The sequence below is a fragment of the Penicillium argentinense genome (genome assembly GCF_028826775.1).
Source record: "Penicillium argentinense strain IBT 30761 chromosome Unknown utg000002l_segment0_segment0, whole genome shotgun sequence".
NCBI classification, from domain to species: Eukaryota; Fungi; Ascomycota; class Eurotiomycetes; order Eurotiales; family Aspergillaceae; genus Penicillium; species Penicillium argentinense.
Window position 1 is genome coordinate 3,666,543 of NW_026622661.1, and position 11,122 is coordinate 3,677,664.

General features: G+C 47.2%; 6 protein-coding genes across 6 annotated transcripts; 4 read left to right on the top strand and 2 right to left on the bottom strand.

Moving 5' to 3' along the window:
- Positions 1–108: 108 nt before the first annotated feature.
- On the top strand, positions 109–1,091 carry N7532_002180 (alpha/beta hydrolase; the record flags this gene model as incomplete). The annotated part of the gene is made up of 2 exons (XM_056614674.1): positions 109–219; positions 297–1,091. 2 exons carry the CDS (start codon positions 109–111, stop codon positions 1,089–1,091), a joined length of 906 nt encoding a protein of 301 aa, XP_056479715.1.
- A 529-nt stretch (positions 1,092–1,620) lies between these two features.
- On the bottom strand, positions 1,621–2,459 carry N7532_002181 (MBL fold metallo-hydrolase; the record flags this gene model as incomplete). Its single annotated transcript, XM_056614675.1, is given in 2 exon segments — positions 1,621–2,069; positions 2,087–2,459. 2 exon segments carry the CDS (start codon positions 2,457–2,459, stop codon positions 1,621–1,623), a joined length of 822 nt encoding a protein of 273 aa, XP_056479716.1.
- An 862-nt stretch (positions 2,460–3,321) lies between these two features.
- On the bottom strand, positions 3,322–4,272 carry N7532_002182 (uncharacterized protein; the record flags this gene model as incomplete). The annotated part of the gene is made up of 1 exon (XM_056614676.1): positions 3,322–4,272. The coding sequence occupies one exon, from the start codon at positions 4,270–4,272 to the stop codon at positions 3,322–3,324; it is 951 nt and encodes a 316-aa protein (XP_056479717.1).
- Positions 4,273–5,101: 829 nt separating this feature from the next.
- Positions 5,102–6,009, top strand: N7532_002183 (uncharacterized protein; the record flags this gene model as incomplete). The annotated part of the gene is made up of 3 exons (XM_056614677.1): positions 5,102–5,340; positions 5,500–5,843; positions 5,911–6,009. The coding sequence occupies exons 1-3, from the start codon at positions 5,142–5,144 to the stop codon at positions 6,007–6,009; spliced, it is 642 nt and encodes a 213-aa protein (XP_056479718.1). The 5' UTR covers positions 5,102–5,141.
- Positions 6,010–6,675: 666 nt separating this feature from the next.
- On the top strand, positions 6,676–7,721 carry N7532_002184 (NAD(P)-binding protein; the record flags this gene model as incomplete). Its single annotated transcript, XM_056614678.1, has 2 exons — positions 6,676–7,141; positions 7,222–7,721. The coding sequence occupies 2 exons, from the start codon at positions 6,676–6,678 to the stop codon at positions 7,719–7,721; spliced, it is 966 nt and encodes a 321-aa protein (XP_056479719.1).
- Positions 7,722–8,881: 1,160 nt separating this feature from the next.
- On the top strand, positions 8,882–9,756 carry N7532_002185 (uncharacterized protein; the record flags this gene model as incomplete). The annotated part of the gene is made up of 3 exons (XM_056614679.1): positions 8,882–9,138; positions 9,188–9,544; positions 9,600–9,756. Coding segments are annotated over 3 exons (771 nt in total), but the record flags the coding sequence as incomplete, so codon positions are not given.
- Positions 9,757–11,122: the final 1,366 nt, after the last annotated feature.

An 11,122-nucleotide genomic window follows, 5' to 3' on the forward strand; every position in this document is an offset into this window, starting at 1 on the left:
AGGACAATATTATAATACCTCCTCTGCTAATTTATTTGTCGTTCTCAAATAGCCCACTCGGCAATCTTCAATTCCGACTTACACCTAGAACATCAAAATTTTGTAACAATGGCCCTCGCTCGCCAAACCATTGAGTTCAAAGCTTGCGATGGCATTACGCTCCGGGGATGGTTCTATCCCCAAGTTGAGAAATCGGCCTGTGTGATCATGACCCACGGGGTGCGTACTCCGTGACATATTGAAATATTGGATTTTCCTGTGAAATTGGCTAATTTTCATTCGTTTGCCACAAATAGCTGGGTGGTGTCCGCCACTATTGGCTTCCGAACTTTGCGGATAGGTTCCAGCAAGCCGGCTACAATGTGCTCCTCTACGATAATCGGAACTGGGGCGACAGTGATGGACTTCCGCGGCAAGAGTCAAACCCGACCCTTCAACAAGCCGACTACTACGATGCGTTCAATTTCGCAACATCATTCCCTAGTGTGGATGAAACTCGCGTAGTATATTGGGGTACGAGTTTCTCCGGAGGAAATGTTCTATACGCAGCTGCTGTGGACAAACGCATCAAAGCTGCTATCGTACAGTGCCCTGCAGTTTCTGGAGAGACGCGATCCTTGGCCTTCAAAGACCGCATCCCGGGCATTCTGAAAGAGCGTGCTCGTATCACTGCAGGATCAGAAGCAGAAAGGGTTCCGCTTATTGCGGAAGATCTGGAAGCAGCGCAGTCAGGGACCACTACTGCCATGTTTCCAGGAGTTCATGCTTACGAGCAGGTGCGCGGCTCGTACGATTGTGGTGGTCGTTGGGAGAATTCTGTTACAATTCAGACCCAGCTCTATATGCTTGCATTTGAAGGACAGAGTATGGTGCATCGTATTTCTCCGACTCCTCTGCTTATGGTCATTCCCGGGAATGATATCCTTGTCACCACCACATCTCAGATGGCCACTTACGAAAAGGCAAGAGAGCCAAAGCAGCTTTTGTATCTTGATGGCGCAGGCCATTTTGATATTTATAGCGGGCATTGGTTTGAACAGAATATTAAAGGACAGATTGAGTTCTTAGAGAAATGGCTTGGTTCTTCTTGAGACGTGACAGCCGCAACCAATTCGGAGATTTCATAGAGGTTTCTTGCACAGAAGAAAATGGGACTGAAGTGAACGATTTTCCTTTTGCGTATAATATTTTGTCGTCCCGAGATACATCTAGAACCCACACCATTAATAACAGAGTACCGTCCTTTTTGACTCTCTTAACGCATTTATCAGTCGAGACATTTTTTAAAGAAACATGCCAAAACACAAGTGTTAAAGATTGAGGGTTCGGTTTACTTTGGACTGCTTGAGATGCCAAAAACTCGCATCTAGATCACGATTCTAGATCTTGATGAGATTGGAAGACTGTACGATCGACCTCTACCACTGAGCAGCATGTGTACGTATATACCTGTCGGTCGGTAACATCAAAGTGCATTATTGGTAAAAACTTCTTGAAAAGATATCCTCTCATAATACAATATCAAAAAATGCGCTCTTGGTTATCCTCAGCTAATACCGAATCATGGTGCACTAATTCAACCCGTTGGTTACTCAGTCAACAAGGAGACCATGCACAGAATCATTGTTTCACAAGCGTTGCCCCTCCCCATAGCGAGCCAACATTCAACCGAGTGGGATGCAAGTCCATCATTTGGGAATATAATTCCTCAGGAGTGGATGTTTGTTCGTCCAGTCGCGCGAAGTCATTCAAATAATCCTTGGTCGCTTGAACAGCATCAGGGGAGAATCCCTTGGACGGGTCACTGTGACCGCCAACGACGATTCTCGGTTTCAGGCTCGCAATCTTATCGAGCGCTGCTACCCATCTTGATCTGGCCTCTAGGGATTTCGACTCCCCAAGGAATGGGTGGGTGTTGTTGTAGACTGCGTCGCCCGCAACAACCAAGCCGATTGCAGGTACCCAGAGCGCCGTTGTATCATCTGTGTCTGTATGGCCCAGTCTGACCACTTCTAACCGCTCGTTTTCCAACATAAAGTGGTCTTGCTCCAGGGGGTGGCCATCACGAGCTTTTCAGGGATCTGACCAGGGAAAAGATTTCTCCAAAAGGCGTCCATCCCTTCGGGAGCGATGGCTTCAGCCATACGAGAGACAGTCTCCGGAGAAGCCACGACTTTTGCCTCTGGGAATTTTCCGAGGACGGCATCGGTGCCATAAAAATGATCGCCATGGGCATGGGAGACATAGATCGTCGTGAGGTTTTTCCCGGTTGCTATAACCCAGTCTACCAATTCTTTGGCAGCAGCCATGGTTAACTGCGTATCGACCAGCACCGCATCCTTTTGGCCGAATATCAATGTCGAAGTGGTCGGCACCCACTTGAGATGATCGTGGCCGGCGGGGGTGGACCGATTCACGCCGGAACGTCTGCTGGTGAATACTTTGTAGTCGAGACCCATATTGTAGAGGTTTGGAGTTGGAATAAATTTGATTGAATAGACGAAGGAAATTCGACAAATATGAATTTGAACAAGAATGTTCTGAGGGTTTTTATGTACATTCTGCGTGTATTCAACGGAAATTGTCACCTAGCAATTGGTGATCTCTGGAGGTGGCGAGGGATTACTGATCAGGGCGTTGGTGACCTCGGGTCGGGAACCCGAGAGTGACTATTCTGGCCCAGATACGGTCATCGAAATTGAAATCTCGGCTTTGCAGTACATTGCATGGATTACGACAACATAGAGACGACTTGGGCCTCGGCAGTGTGATAATCAAGAAGTCGCCGAATAGGCCATTCGGTTCGCGGTAGTGACGTTCGCGTAACTTTTAAATATAAAATGCTTACCAACGTCAAGACACTAATCTAGATCAAACAAGAACCTTCTCGTTCTATTCCGCATCTCCTTCCGTGGGACGTTTGTTCTCTAGTTAATTAATTATTTAGTTATTTAACTAGTTTATTAACTTCCCATATGGTCTAGGTAGCAACAAGAAAGAAAGCGGCCGAACTTTCGTACGGTAATTAGTAGTGGATTCGATTATCAATCGGTTCCGACTGCACTCTAGTCTCTTACCTACATGATTTGTGGAAGCTGTCAAAAATCTTTCCTGCAAATTCTTGGTCTCAGGCTGAGGTAGCGTGAGCAGAACTAACAAGATGCCTCATTTCACAATAAGACTACACAAACTTTGATCCAAATCAAGAAAACATCTTTTGGCCACGTCATAAAACCCATCAAAATAGATAGCTCATTGTTTACGTTAAGTATTCCACTAAGTTGCCAGACAGTGTCCTAGTTCGCGCATAATAATACGACATTACTCTTCAAACCGTTGCCTCTTGGCAAACTCCTCGATAGTCTTCTCAAAGGGCTCGGGATCCCTTCCCAGAATCTCTCCCAACGATGTGGTCACGCCAGCTGCCTCTCCAGCCCGAATGGCTTCCCAAGCAGTGTCCAACGTGTTTATTTGCTCAGTACCGAAGTATGCCTTGATCTGTGGCAGATTTTTGTACTCCTCGAGGCTGACTTCTTGGATGTTGATGTCCTTGCCTGTTGCTCGCGAGAGTACCTCGACGGTCTCGGCCCATGTCCAGGACTTTGGGCCAGACAAGGTGACAATCTTGTTGGTGTATTTGAATGCCGATGGGGATTTCGCATATGAAGCGATCAGGCGTGCAGACGCTTCACCTAGTTCATCTTGCCTGGCCCAGCTAACACCAAACCCATTTCCTTCTTGCGGAATTCTGATCGTAGACGGTGGGTTCTTGAAGTCTTGGAACCCAGCATAAACCGGAAATGACTCGCTGTAAAGTCCCTCGCGAATACTCGTCCATGAGAGTCCTGAGTTGGTACGAGCAAGTTCTTTCAGGTGCGCTTCGCTGTCGAGATGCGCTGCCATGACTTCTGCCTTCGCAGATTCTGCATTGATTGATGCGAAGGCCAAAGAAGAATAGAAGATATGCTTGACTCCAGCTTTTTGCGCCGCATCGAGGGCTTTCGTTTGAACTTTGGTCCTGTATAGGTGGACGGAGCTGGGGAAGGATATCAAGAAGAGGACATCGACCCCAGCAAAGGCAGCTTCAAGCTCTTCAGCGCTGGATTCATAAGAAGCCTGGCGAACAGTGACACCGTTTTCGACATATTTCTTGGGCACTTTCTCGGGATATCGGTTGATAAGAGTGACTTGATTGTTGGGAACTTGAGATAGAAGATTGGTATATGTGCTGGTACCAAGCCCCCCGGAAGCGGGGAAGACTCCGACGCGCATGATGCTCGAAACGCAGATGTGCGTTTTAATTTGTGTTGGTGTTGCTTGGCCTTTATCGACTTTATGATGAGGTCATGATATCATCAGTTTTGAAATAGAGGGGGTCAACTAGCATTTTTATAAGCTCGTGGAGCTCATCTGACTAATCCATCTGCTTCTGACGTTTCGTGGCGAAACCACCACTATACGCGGTATTTGGCTGATAAATCAATGATCACTCATCAGGGCAGATAGGCCGAAAAACTAGCGTCGATCTGTTTTATTCCCGGTTCCTTATTACTATGCCAGCTTGTTACTAGACCAGCACGCAGCACGGTTTTGATCACTCATCAAAAGGATCACATTTATAAGCGATTCTAAGGAGCCATCGAGAATTATTACGAGACGGTGGGGCCCGCGGGGCTGTTTTACAAGTTTGCTCTCTGATACTGCCCCCTCAGAAACTTACCAGACACACACCACCGCCACTCTCACGGAGAAAAGGTCTGGGTAAGGTTTGTGGATTACTCAGATTTCTCATCAACTAGATAGAGCAATCCCGCTCTAAGGGGTGGATCGCTTTTTTGCTGCGGGAATTTTACTAGAATTACCCTGTAAGGCACGAAAACTTTCAACGATGAGAGTTTACCTGATTATAAATGCGAGCGGATTTCGGCTTCGGCCCAAGATGTTGTTGAGTGATGACGTATCTTATGACTTGTTTTGGGACGAATTGTGAGTTTCGGCCGTTGGGTTTTTGAATGATTAGTATAAGGCGGGAGATAGAAATGGGTGAGGGAAGATTGTATATAAGAAGTTCAATTCCAAGCTCTTCAATCTCACATGCAATTTCTCATCCTTCAATTTTTCAATTAAACACAACAGCAAAAATGCCCTTCACCGAGTTGGTCGTCCCAACATTGAAGACAGATCCCGGAACGGAAGCAACATTCACCACCGAGATCGCACCCATTCTCATCACAATCCTTGATACACATGCCACTCCTCCTAAGTCTAAATACTTCGGGAAGATTCTCCTCGAGAATGGCAATGATGTGTCGGGGGACTTCAGACTTTGTGTTGGGCTTGGTTCGTCATTTACTCTTCCTTCCCCGTTTCTTTCCCTTTCCTCCTTTCCATTCTCTTGATGTCATCATGTTCCATCCCCGTCCTACTACTATCCCTTCCTTTCCCTCCTCTCAGCGCTCGCGCAAATTCGAACATAGTCTGATGCTGATTCTTCGACAGAGTGGGAAGACGCCTCACATTTCAACACCTTCGTCGCATCAGAAAATTTCCAGAACTTCAAATCCATCGTGAAGCCTCACTCTGTTGCACCGCCAGTCCCACAGCTCTATAACACGGATCTCGGGCCGAGTGTCGTGTTTGGGAATGCGTTGACGGAGGTGTGGCAGGTGAAGATCGGGGAGGGGGATGAGAAAGTAGTGGAGGCGAGGGGCGCGTGGGAGAAGTTTGTTAGTGCAGCTGCAGAGGCGGGTGGTGTAAGTGGGAGTGGTGATAGTATTCAAGGGACGAGTCTCAATCTAGAGGAGAAGAGGTGGGTTGGTGTGTTGGGGTGGGAGAGTAGTGAGGTGAGCTTGAAATATCTTCTAGCCTTTGTTGGTGGTTGAGAACAGTTGGCTGACTTTGAGATTGTAGATGAGAGAGAAAGTACTTGGGAGTGCAGCTGTGAAGGAAGCGAGGAAGAGCCTGGATATATTGGTGTGGAATACGTTCGTTACTGCATTTGCGAAGTAACTGTAGACAGCTAGAGAAGAATTTAGAATACTCCACACTTAGAAACTCTCACACATTACTCAATACTGTTAGCTTTCGTATGATAGTATGTCAACTTGACAATCTAAAAGAAGTGGAAAGAAAAAGAAACGAAAGCAACATTATAGTATATTAGCCGTAGTGCAACAATTAAGACGTCAGAGTGTAGACCGTACAGTAATATGATCCAATCTAACGAAGTCTTGCGGATCAGGATATAGGTCTTCGCATCTTTTCAGTGTAGTTCATGAGACCCATTTTCCATACTGTATAGTTAAAGATCTGTCCTAATTATTATTAATTAAAGGCTTGACTAGTCCCGGGACCTAGGCCGAAAGAGGAGAAAGTGTCATCGAGCCTATGCAGGTGGCATCCACAAAGAACCTGGAAGGCGGGACCGAATTCGGCAAAAGGTCATCATACGAGGCCGGGGTTCTGAAGCATGGAATGGTGAAGAAAACTAGGTCTCTCCGGAATACCCTTCAGAAGTCTGGTGCTTTGAAATACAAACACGTTCTAAGCGATTCTCGTCTACGGCGTCCGGGAGTTTACACGTTAAACCCGAGCAAAGCAAATATCTGTAAACACAGGCAAAAAGTCTAAACGGCGGAAAAGAATAAATAGTCCATCAGTGCCCCCAAAATCTGAATGCATATCTCATCGGAGCCCATCGCTTCCATTCAAGCCATTTCCCGGATCCAACCTGCCAAAGTTCTCATCACCCACAATGTCCGGTACGCAGAAGCTCATTCGAATCCTGCTGGCCCTAGCGATAGTCGTCCGACCACTCGTCAGATTATCAAGGATGAAGCAGTAGAGGGCAAGCTATCTGGGAAGGTGATTGTGGTTACAGGCACTTCATCTGGAATAGGAATCGAGACAGCTCGCGCCCTGGCTTTGACTGGGGCAATGTTGTTGTTGACGGCACGAGACCTGAACAAAGCCAAGTCTGCTCTGGACGGAATCCTCGAGCCAGAGCGCGTCGAACTTGTTGAAATGGACAACACTTCCTTGAGCAGCGTGCGTGCTGCCGCGAAAGCCATTCTCCAGAAGTCGAACGGTCAAGTCAACATCCTAGTCAACAACGCCGGCATCATGGCCCTGCCCAAGTGGAGTACACGAAGGATGGCTTTGAAATGCAATTTGGAGTCAATCACCTCGCCCATTTCCTACTCTTTGAGCTCCTGAATCCAGTTCTTCTCGCCAGCGCCAGCCCCGAATTCTCGTCTCGAGTCGTCAATGTCTCTTCTTTCGCCCATCATGTAGCCTCGATCAATGAATTCGGCGACTACAATTTTGAGAAGACTGAATACAATGACCGGGTTTCATACGGACAATCAAAGACCGCCAATATCTACATGGCTAACGAGATCGAGCGGCGCTACGCGTCGCGAGGACTCCACGCTACTAGCGTTCATCCCGGCATGATTGCAACGGCTCTGATGCAGTATATGGACCCCGCAATGGTGGAGTCGTTTAAGAGCAATGAAGAGATGTATAAAGTGATGAAGTCACCAGAGCAGGGGGCTGCAACGACTGTGTGGGCAGCAATCGGCCAAGAATGGGAGAAGAAGGGCGGAGAATATCTTGCTGAGTGCGGAAAAACCACACGGGGCAATGACAATCATGAGATTGCCGGTGTGGGGTTCGCAGGCCACGTGTATGACGCCGAGAAAGAGGGCCGGCTCTGGTAAGACTCCGTGATGATGGTGGGGCTGACGGATGATGAGTAGGGCGATGTGAGGCTGAGATGAGAGTAGCGATGATGTTCAGTACCATATCACTGTTTCTACCGGACTGCTCTCTATCGGCTACTGCTGCCAAGGTTCAGAAGATGCCAGGCGAAATTGGCGAGCATAGCAAGAATGAATCACACATTTGATAACTTTTGATCCGCGCTATCCCATCTTCCACTGTCATCCCAACCTTAAGCCTTGACAGGTGTTTTTAGGTGTCGGGATATATTCTCCTGTCAGAACAAACTGGCTGTGACCCACTGCTAGCGACCGATGGATAACATCCCTTGCTTGGTGTACGCATTCTTGCGCTGGGCTGTGGCCTCGGTGTTGTGACCACCGAAGGCCGGCGTGTGGGATCTAGGGGTGTTTTTCCAACTAGACTGAACATCTACATCTATCAACAAGAATCAATTGACTTTTTGCTTTGGAGCATACACACTGTCCACTTAACTGTGTACACAGTACCTAGCTGGTGATACCAACATTAGGCATTGCCATTGGATTCTGTTAATTTTCCATATTGTGTCTCTCTTTACGTGTTATCGGGTCAGGTGCATTGTTTCTATTCTTGAGATAAAGAGAGCGCAAGCCAGTCTCAGGGTCAACCTAGATCCCCTAGGACAGGGTAGTTCCTCTCATTAAACTCTTCCAGGGCTTATGAAAACCCTATCGTTGCCAAAGGAACAGCCAGAAGCTCTTGACAGTCTCCGGCGCTTGAGTAATGCTCTGCTGGCTCGGCAGCTTCTGAGATTGGATCAGCCAAACGGGATTCTGGGCACTTCAGCGGCTTGCTAGACTCACCCAGCCGAGATCAATCAATCATTAGCGAAACACAGTGGAAATATGAATATGTAGGCTGCAGTCGAGTCGACGATGATCGAATAGGTCATAGTTCCTGCCACATCCCCACGGTCCCTCTGAGTTTGAGCCATAAGCCTTCCTACGTTTGCAGCAACGTCCTTTGCATCATACCTACTATTTTTTACAAGACCGATGTTAGATTGGCAAGCCGCAGAAAACACATGCAAATGTCGACTGTGCCTCTAACATCCACTTGACGCTGCGTATGAGAGCGGTGGTGGCGGTCAGCCCCTCAACATCCCGAGTCGCATAGGTTCCTCCCCCTTCTCAACCATGTAGATGATCGGATCAAGGTCGTCATCTTGACAGGTGCAGGCAGGGCATTCAGCGCCGGAATCGACCTAAATGGAGACCACAGCCAGAAGAAAAACCAAGTGCGCCCTACTGAGATGCGCGATCCAGGAGGCACACTCGCGCTTTCCATGTTCAATTGCAGCAAGCCCATTATAGTGGCATATAATGGCCTGTCTGTTGGCATTGGCATGACATCAACTCTAGCGGCGGCCATTCGGTCAGTGTCTGTCTCAATCCATTTGGTCTTAAATAATAACCATATACAGTATTGCGCCGCGCAATTCAGAATTCGGATTCCCCTTTTCAAGGATTGGCCTTACGATGGAATCGGCTAGCTCCTTTTTCCTCCCGCGTATGGTTGGATATAGCAATGCTACGTATTTGCTAGCAACTGGAAAACGATATCCCGCACATTCACCTGTCCTTCACGGCATCTTCGCAGAGCTTCTGCCCGAATCTAAGGACGTTCTTCCCCGAGCCCTTGAACTTGCGCAGGATATTTTATCCAATGTTAGTACTATGGCAATCTATTTAAATCGGCAGCTCATTTGGCGGAACCCTGGCTCTGCGGAAGGCGCACATCTGATCGATAGCCCTCTGCTATACAGTATGTTTGGTGGAAGGTAAACTTTACGCAAAACGTAGTCTTACTTTTCATGATGATGCTGACTTACCTAGGGACCACCTTGAATTCAAAGAATCCTTCTTTGAGAAACGTCAGCCTGAATTCACCGATGTATTAGCAAAGGATGCGCCTCAGACATACCCTTGGTGGAACGAATTATCGGTTGAGACAAGACCGAGTTCTCCAAAGGTCCATAAAGGGAAGCTATAAATGAGCTTTATGCTTAATATCTTGCAGAGTGCGGTTGACTTCCATTCATAGCACACCCCGCATCCACCTGATTTTACATGCCTTTTTGGTACCAAATTCGTTCGATTTTCATGGTAATCCGGAACTAAATTATACTTATGGGAACCTGTATGGTAGCTCTGAAAATGAATATCGTCCATTCAGCGGAAACATCTCAATTTCCCTAATCCATAATGCCTTAAAGGAGGGAGGGCTCCCTTCCCGTTGTCGGGGCGCATCCATATTTTGGGAAGTTCTATACTCTATCCAATGGGCAAATTATGGCAGGTGACCATACCACCACAACGTCCGGATGGAAATAATTTCAGTATGAATAGAAATCTCACATGCTCCAGATTCCAAAGCAGTTTTTATTTTTACATATTATTGAAAATTGATGGTGGGAAACGTGAATACTCTCAGCCAATAGAAACTCGAACGAAAACCCGGACGAAGGTCACGTGGTTTTAAAATCCAGGCACAAACTACAAGCGTCACGCCGCTTGTTGTACATTGAATTTGGTACCATTAGAATCAAAACAATGGTCTGCTTCCAGAATTCCTCTATCTTTTAATCGCCCTCAAAAATGGAGGCAGGATAGGGCGGATAGTTTTCAGCTAATAGAAACTCGGACGAAAACCCAGACTAGTCACGTGCCGTCGCATTTACTGACTGGGGTCTCAACCCCCGTTTCGGGTTCCAGCTGATCGTGGTCCGGAAAGTAACGTGACCTGACCCACCCATCCGGAACAACCTTTCACCATTTCCGGACACACGCTCCGCTTAGCCACCTGAGCGTGTGTCGAAATTTGGACACACGCTCCCCACTTTTACGCATATTTTATTGGCTGCCACCACTGCTTCAGCACGCGCTAGTTGAACGACCCATCTATAACCTCAGTGTCTCTATATACAGCGTATATTGTATATAGCTTTCGAGTATGTCTAGACGAGCGTAGGCCTAATCTTTGCATATTCTGGTTGCGCCGGTGAATATGTCGCGCTTACTTCACTAGAGTTCCTTCCTTTGATGCTAACGATCTCTAGCGAGGACAAAATCAGTCCCCTAACCCTGTGCCTTTTGCTGGGTTTGGAACTATAACATCTATCACTACTAGATCGACCCCTAACCTTTCACTATCATTAAATCAGCCATCTGACAGTGTAACCTCTAGGTTCTCTAGTGCGGCCCCATCTGAGGAGTCAGCCAATAATGCAACTTAGCTGAGGGAAAGGCTGTTAATGATAAGAGTAATTCTGCTAGTTGTAGTGAGGGTTTCGAACCTCTTAGCTAAAAAATGCTTGAATAAATGGTTAGGTGAATGGGTGGGGTTTTCCATAGATAAT